This window comes from Anguilla rostrata, chromosome 3, assembly GCF_018555375.3.
Source record: "Anguilla rostrata isolate EN2019 chromosome 3, ASM1855537v3, whole genome shotgun sequence".
NCBI classification, from domain to species: Eukaryota; Metazoa; Chordata; class Actinopteri; order Anguilliformes; family Anguillidae; genus Anguilla; species Anguilla rostrata.
Genome location: NC_057935.1, coordinates 11887831 through 11896448, shown reverse-complemented (window position 1 = coordinate 11896448; position 8618 = coordinate 11887831). Strand labels below are relative to the sequence as shown.

The 8618-nt window shown below is 41.6% G+C and overlaps 1 protein-coding gene across 1 annotated transcript; it reads right to left on the bottom strand.

The window, feature by feature from the left end:
* Positions 1-338: 338 nt before the first annotated feature.
* On the bottom strand, positions 339-7763 carry adssl (adenylosuccinate synthase, like). Its single transcript, XM_064326172.1, has 13 exons — positions 7420-7763; positions 5528-5630; positions 4894-4962; positions 4705-4755; positions 4487-4553; positions 4048-4155; positions 3510-3591; positions 2810-2936; positions 2440-2594; positions 1973-2097; positions 1733-1830; positions 1470-1619; positions 339-1221 (listed from the first exon to the last, which is right to left on the bottom strand). Exons 1-13 carry the CDS (start codon positions 7726-7728, stop codon positions 1169-1171), a joined length of 1497 nt encoding a protein of 498 aa, XP_064182242.1. The 5' UTR covers positions 7729-7763; the 3' UTR covers positions 339-1168.
* Between the last annotated feature and the right edge of the window lie 855 nt (positions 7764-8618).

The following is an 8618-nucleotide window of genomic DNA, read 5'->3' as shown; positions in this document are numbered from 1 at the left end:
GGCTGTGCTTCCTTCCGATTGGACCATTCAAATTCAAATCCATCCTACCTATTCAAACAGGTACCATTCACATTGAAATTGAATACAACAGGGGGGCTCACCCCCTTCCCCCCTGGGGCCCAGCGGAAACTTCCCAAACGCAGAATACACAAAACTGTCTGTTTCCCAACAGCTGTTTCAATTAATCAGCTGCACTTTGCATAAAACTCCAAGTTTCGCTTTGCTGTGGTTTTGATATCAATTGTCGATCACATCCATCCTTCCTGCCTTTGAGATGTTCTAAATTTGCGCGCAGTGAGAAACAGCAAAAACATGCATGACACACTGCCAAGAGGAAGTACACTTAAAAATTTATTTTTTAAATACATTTATTAGCAGCCAGTGACAGTGTAAAGAGAATGTGAATTAGATTTTGGTGGGACACTCAAGATCACATGATGAGGAATGCCATTGTGAACCTCAATACAATACTGTACATCCAAGCTGAGGTGTGCTGGATTTCTGGACACGTTTGCACATACAATCAAGGTGACAGGTGCAAGTCCGTGTGACATAAATGCGTTATAACCGATCCCTTAAAAAGGTAAAAAGAAGTGAAAATGAAATCCCTTTTGTAACTTCCATACCACCATCCATTCTAAATTCTCCACAGAAGTGTTCCCCAAGGTAAAACTGAAATGCCAGTGTGCTTCAGATTCAAAATTCACAAAGCGAATGTAAAAGAAATACAGTATTTCATATTATTATTAAATTGAAGATGTATAAAAGTTCAAGCTGCAACTTTAAGTGTACAAAAAATGACCTAGATTAGAAAAATCTACAGCTACTGGGCCAGTGAAGAAAGTTGGAAAATGAAATGTGTTATGCGTTACTCCTTCAAAATATGCCTACAAAAACATTTATTATAATGATATATGATTGAAATGAGGTCTAGATTATAGTTCTGCATAAAAAAAAAAAATCAAGAAGGGTTCTAAGGATGCTGTCCCTGCTATTTCTCTTAACCCTAAGCAAGTTAGTTTAACTGTTTTTTTAAAAATAACTGGACCGACTGGCACAATGATAACACTGTATCAGCACCAGTCCACCAAACATCATGGTCCTATTCTTGAAATGGCTTTCCAGGAACACACGCTGGGACACTTGGACCCAAAACTCCCTTGGTCGATCAAAACAACTTGATTATGCACTCACGAGACTTGCCCACTCCGACCCATTTCACTGAGAGAGAGAGAGAAGAGAATTAAATCACTTCTATTCCGAGAATGTTTTAATTCTGTATTCTTATAAATTATCGTTCTGTATGTAAACAATATCATAGAAGAAAAACTAATATTTTTGCACTTAATATACCCCGGGAATTGTAGTCAGTGGATTTATTCCAACAGCAAATCTTCATATGCAACAGAATGTCTGAGTTCTATATTGTTTATAAGCTACACCTGTGAGAAGCGTCACTTGGAACTCACCAGGCACTTGCAGGAAGTCCTCGATGAAGTGGATGTACTTCTGCGCCTGCAGGGGGAGCTCCCCAAAGCTGCGTACCCCCTCGGTGCTGCAGCACCACCCCGGCAGGGTCTCGTACTGCACGGAGACCCGCGTCAGCACATCCATGTTTGCTGCGGAGGGGATTAGAGATGGACCGTGTCCAGATTTAGGGACGAAAAATACAAAATGGCGGGTAGCGTGAACCTGTCCTGCACAGAGTGGAGTACGCTCACAATAAACTCACCGGGGAAGCTGGGAATGGGCTTTCCATCAACTGTGTAAGCCACGCCCACCTTGATCTCTGATAACGTGTCCAGGATGTCCAGCTTAGTAAGGGCAAGACTAAAAGGAAGATAAAGAGACAGTTCACACACAAGTTAGCTTCATCATTAGGGTATTGTGCTGTGAAAATGACTATATATGCATTTACACGTAGTTTCTCATTATTGAAAGAACAGAGAAATGGTGCGAGAGAAACCCTTACGCCGTAAAGCCGTTGATCATGTGGGCGTAACGGACCAGGACCAGGTCCAGCCAGCCACAGCGCCGCCGCCGTCCCGTCGTCACCCCAAACTCCCTGCCCCGGGACTGCAGCAGGGACCCAGTTTCCTGGAACACGCACACAAAAAAAAAAACACTAAAATGAACCAAAATCAAACGCAGGGGGACTGGGGGACAGTATGAGGAACTTTCCACAGAACTTCATGGCCTGTGCAATCTGTAATGAAACTTGCAACATATTACACACACTTTGTTCAGGTCGGTTAAGTTTATTGCTGTATGAGGCGTGACACTCAGTTCCACATTGGAAATGAACCAATTTTTTTTCACGCCACCTTCATGGGGTATAAAAAGTAGACTAACAGCTGTAGAAAAAATAAAACCAAACAAGAAAGCGCAATGGTATACTCACAGAGGAACAGAAAAGCAGTGAAATCACAGCCTACTCACATTGTCCTGTTCTGTGGGGAAAGCCCCCACCCCCACTCGAGTAGTATAAGCCTTGACCACGCCGTACACCCGACCGACATGGGACGGAGGAACGCCCAGTCCGGTGCACACGCCACCCACTGTGCAGTTTGACGAAGTCACAAAGGGGTAGGTCCCTGAAAAACAACAAGGGTCCTGTTCAATTCACTTTGCTTAACCCATGAATGACACCTGCCCCAAAACGTCTTCAAAGGCATCCAAATGCTTTAACAGGGTTCCATGGAGAATGGTTTCATTTACACAGATTCCCGGGTAGCAATACTGTGAATTTAATGCAATTTAAACGCTTCAGTTCAGACCAGATCACGTGATTATCCCAACTCCATCTCACCAAAGTCTATGTCCAGCAAGGCGGCATTGGCCCCCTCCACCAGGATTTTCTTGCTGGGTCCAGTGAGAGCCTTGTGCATGAAGTACACACCGTCAGTCACCAGGGGGCGGAGTCTCTCTGCAAAGCCCTGAGTGACAGAGGTGAGGAATATTTAAAGGTGGGTTCAAAAACACTTCTTTTTCTGAAATACTGTTTCTAAAAGGAAACTTTTTCTAGTATTAAAACTGCACATGTCAGAAAACTTTACCACTCGTGAAAGCATTACAGCATGTCTTCCTGTGAGCAACAAATGATCATAATTTTACTTCCTGTTTAATGAACACTTAATTGTATCTTCACTTTAGCAAGAAAAGTCTGAATATAACATTACTTATGAATTTATAAATAGGGTACTTGGGTTCAACAGTTAAAGCCAATGGCCTTTAACAATGGTTTTTAGACAAAAATTACATTCTTCCTCGAAAAAATGTAGTCATTCCGTACTATTCTCACAATTAAATGCACCCGAGCTGCACACAATCCACAACAAAGACAATAGTATAAATGAAATTGCAAACGGCTTACAGAGACGGCTAGCAGTAACTTGATTCGCAACAGCATTTTATCGCAGTTAAGACTTTTTTATGTGCCAACCGACCATCTTACACAGCTACTCCTGACCTGTGGGACAACAAAGGCCGATAGTTATTTCATTACTCACCTTGAGTTGCTCCAGCTCAGCATCCACATCAATGTTCAGGGTGGGGTACATGGTCTGAAAATGCCCTGCCAGGACACGAAACCTGGGGGGAGGGAAAATTTTATTTAATTTTTTTAATAGATGAATTTAAAGAAATAAAATGTAAAAATAATTTTTAAAATTTACAAGAAATGACCACCCACATCCACACATTAAATAACCAATGTAAACTAATTACTCATCACAGATGATCATCAGTGTATTGAAACCTTGCCATGACAACACTTCATGTTACAGTTCTAAGTTCAAAAACAGACATTTTATTATTATTATTATTATTATTATTATTATTATTATTATTAATAATAATAATAATAATAATCAAAACAAAAAAAAACATAATATTTCCCTCCACATTTCTGTGGTGAAGAAAATCTTTTAATACCCCACAACATAACCTTCATTCATAAGAAGTTACATTATACATACATACACAGACACACACACACACATACACTAAGCTACAACAAGCCATGCAGACACATACTGAGACACTCACTTCTCCTGGAAGACAGAAAAGTCTGACACCAGGTCACACACTCTGAGTCCATTACGGGCAGCCTTGGAGGAGTAAGCCGGCCCAATGCCCTTCTTGGTGGTACCCAAACTAAAAAAACAGAAGAAGAAGAGTGCAATCAATCCAAACAGTGGTGACATTCAGGGCGGGTACCCATGCCAAAACACTCGCGGGAAATAAATCCAACGATCCCGGTGGTGCTACCGCACACAGATTAATAGTGAAGGACAGAGGAAAAAAGCACAAAACTCTCAAACACAGCCTGTAAACACTGCCTGGGAAGGAGAGATAAGAGCTGGGTGACTTGTTTCTGCATTACAAAAATAAACCTCCCCTGCCAACCCATGACATTTGAGAGGGTCTCAAGGTTGTACGAGCAGAAGAAAGAGATTTAAAAAAGCAGGACCAAAAAAAAACTCACTTTTTCCCTGCCTGCTGCTGCCTCTCCTGCTCCTGAATCCCATCCACAGCCTGATGGAAGTTAAACACTGAAAGAGAGAAGAGCATGTGCTGCTCAGGGCTGCTCTACCCAATTAAAGAGGAAGACAAGACGGGAAGTAAAGTTCACTTTGCACATCATGCAAAATGAATCGGGGAAAAAACAAGCATCTAGGGGTGCGGAAATCAACAAATTCTTACCAATGTGTGCACGGTCAGAAATCTTCAGTCTGTCCTCCCAGCCCTGAAGTCCTGCATTACAAAAAACAGAAACCCAACTGATGAATGTAACATTAGATTACACTGAAGCTGCAAAATGACTGTTAATTACTGGCAGAGATAGATTTCCCTTTCCTTTCCCATTCCTCACTCCTTTTCGTGACATCTCACCTTTCCCCTTCTGCAAGTTCTTCTCGGCTTCCTGAAACAGTCCGGGCAGGTGAATGACAACTCCATTACCTGAGGGGAAGAAAGGAAGAGGCAAACTTAAAAGGACATTAGAAATTCTCTCTTATCTAATCTTAAGACTGAAGCTGAGACAGAGCCACCAAAACAGAGATGGCAAACTGGCAGACCAGGCACTGAAAAGCCATGAGCAAGAAAGCGAGTTAGAGGCCAGTATGGACTGAGTAAATACCCAGGCATTACATAACCAATGCATTACATAACTGGGAATGAGCTGGCTGAAACTACATCACAGTACTTGCAACACAGAAAAAAATGTGACAAAAGCACATAAATCAGTAAATTACATGTGCAAATCTAACCTTTTTTGTAGTATTTCCAAACAGGTCTTCAATGCTTTCATGAAACTTATCAGACCACTAATCATAATGAATAACTCAGGGCAAACCAGGCACCAGTTTTAAAATTTAACACTGCACCACCAGATATTAAACTCTGGATCACAGTAAATTACACCTAAAACTATAAAAAATGCTGTCAGTAGCATGAAATTGGTAGTGCATATTCCTCGCATGTAAAAGGGGCGTAGTGAGTGTGAGAATCTCAAAGAGGAACATACCAATGAAGGAGACGGCATTTTTGTTCAGAACCCCACTGGGCAGCAGGTGGAAGTCGTACTCCACAGAGTCCACCACCACGGTGTGTCCTGCATTGTTTCCTCCCTGAAGCCAGAACACAGAAAGAACAGGTCTGAAACTTTCCGTGGGTATAACTAACTACTTCACCGTTTGTCAAGGGCAGCTTGTTTTCAGCGCCAATTAGATATACATGTCCGGGGTTAACAGAGGTAAGTCCATTCCGAATCACGTTATTTGAGGGTGGCTGTCATACAAGTCACCGCTCATTCTGCGCACAGGATCATCCACAATTAAATTATGACAAACTGGCTTTGCTTACTACTTTGCCAATTTAAGTGAATGAAATGAAAACCCCGCTAGCAGCTGGATGGCTGGGTGGTTGGTTAAGGCACCATGCTGTGGTGCAAGGACAGGGCATAGGTCAATTGCGCATAGATCCATAGGGCAATGCACAATTGGCGGTTGCATGGGAATAGGAGGGTTCAGTCACTGAAGTTCAATCCATGTTCCATCGATCTTCAGTGACCCCCAATTGGGCACCTGTGGACTGCATGCTACTCTCCTTTCCTGAAGACCTGCACAAGCTAGTTGAAAGCGGATCTACATTTCCCCTTCAAGACAGGTTTCTGACAAAATATATTTGATGCTACCCAACACAGACCTTTGGTACCACTGTGTACGCTGGTTTTCACTGCAACCACAATTTCAGTACCAGTATTTTAACAAGCAGTTAATTGGTCTTAATTAGGTGCATTTCATGTTCAGACCTCTTCAGCCACATTATGTCAGAAATACTTATGCATACCATATTCACATTACACTAGTGTGTTATATTAAAAACAATTACGTAAGAGGTAAATTTTTTAACAGATCAAATGAAAGACTGATGTGAATCCGCAGGGCCAAAATAGGGTTGCTCAACACCTGTTCAAGTTTCATAACTTTCCTTAAACTTATTAACACAATTCATGTGTGGCTTATCATCATTTGCCTTGTCTTTGAATGCTTCATTGACTACAAAATGATTATTTTTTAGGGTCCATACTTTCTTTCACTAATTAGGGTTGAACCAGTAGGATCCTAATTAGTGAAAGAAAGTATGGACCCTAAAAAGTTAAAAAATGCAATCGTTTGCAATATACCAATGTGAAAAGGAGACTAATTCTTCATGGCATGCACAGCCATTTCTGACAATGTGTCTTCAGAGGGTAAACAATACCTCTAAACATGACAACACGTATTAAGAAAAATTAACAGCTTGTTAAAGTTATTGGATTGTAATTGTGGTTGCAACGAAAACCAGCATACAGAGTGGTACGACCAAAGTGGTATTTTTTTACAGTCTCTGGGTAGGACCGAGTGTGAGAAAAACAGAATTAGATTCGACACATAATTACAACTAAACTCGTGACGACAATAAATATGCCACAGCCACGGTGCTCTTCATAGAGTTGAACTAACCATAAAACAGCAAATAGGCCTAGTTACAGACATAACGATGATTAAGTCCGTTATCAGCAGCAGAAAACAATGAGGTCCTAACCGAAGTTTGGCAAGTTAGACTAACCACACCTGATCACATGACATTAGGTTACGACATACACATTCTGAAATTTATAGTCGATGGCCAGGCTAGAAGGCTAGATATAAAACGTTGGCCAGTTAGCACTGTGATGGCCACAGTTTCTTAAGTGCCCATGTTAGAGGTTAGACAGCATTGTTGCCAGTCACAGTTCAACGTGTGGCGGTTAATCAAATCCTAGGCTTAATGTTTAATGCTAGCTTCGTTAGTTAGCTATTGTCCCTGATCGGAGGTAAGCACAAACAGTACACAAAACAGGGCCATAAATTACCGTAACTTTTGTGTCCTTACCTGACACCTGCACACAATGTCCGCGTCCATTGCCAGGAGGTCCACCACTTTCCCCTTTCCCTCATCTCCCCACTGAGCACCAAGGACTACCGTCACTTTATTGTGAGGCTCCGGCTTCAATATCCGAGGCAGAGAACAGTCGTCTCCACTTTCCCGATGTCGCTTGGCGGACGGTTCGCCGTTCAAGGACGCCGTTTCCCCGCCATTAGACGCTATGTTATCCGCTGCCATGCCGCTTTCGTGCGTGTGTATGACAGTCCGGAAGATGAAAATAGCGGGTTGAAGACCGGAACACGGAAGTGACTTCATATGAAAAGCAACATTGATATAATTTATATTGTTCTACAGTCTGGAGCTATTGATACGATCGAGAGAAAAAACAAATTGAACGGCCATCGAACTCGGAATTACAGGTCTGAAATTCGGGTATCATTTCAGATCTCCGATTTATCCGACCTCAGCGGTGGTGACGTAAACAAAATGGCACTATTTGTAGTTCGTGGAACGAAGACTTTAGGCCCCAATGTACATTTTCATGAACATTTGGTTGTGTAATATTTCATGTGTTAGAATAATTTATGTTCGCATTCATTAGGCCTATAGCAATATGCGAAATTTCAAAGTTATGCATCAGCCACTTTTTTTCTCTAGCCAGCTTAACCAGATAACGGTAAAATAATGCTAAATATTTAAATCTATTTCAATATATATTTATAATAAAAAGTTGCACTCACCTAATGCACCCCCTTTGATCTTCAAAAAATCGACAAGAAGCGTATGCTGCTGCAAATAATTTATATATTCCCAAAAATAAATAAAGCAGTTTCCTGCTGTCTCCGTGTTTATGTTTTTCTCCGAGTAAACAGCGTGGACGCACTGCGGTCGAAAGTCGGAGATTCCCCACTTGAAATATCCTAAGTTCCGAGTCGTCTTGAACGCAGAATATGCTCAGTATGGCTACTGCCTGATCGAAAGTACTTGTATTATGTCAAAATATATATTTTGATATCTATTCATACGTGTATCCTCAAACATTTTTAGATTTTACTCCTAGTTTATAAATTGCTGTGAATAGCCTGGCCCCACAGTATATCTTGAACCAGCTTGCCGGTTATGGGCTGACCAGGTCTCTGAGGTCATCTGACACTGGTCTTTTAGTAGTTGGGTAAAATCTAGATCCTGTGAAGCTGCTTTGTGCT

Coding starts and splice junctions, on each gene's coding strand:
- adssl (XM_064326172.1), bottom strand. CDS start 7,728: ATGAAGTCACTTCCGTGTTCCGGTCTTCAACCCGCTATTTTCATCTTC. Junction 4,156..4,486: donor CAGCAGCAGGCAGGGAAAAA/GTGAGTTTTTTT, acceptor CTGTTTTTTTAG/TTTGGGTACCACCAAGAAGG. Junction 2,098..2,439: donor TCCCCACAGAACAGGACAAT/GTGAGTAGGCTG, acceptor TGCGTGTTCCAG/GAAACTGGGTCCCTGCTGCA.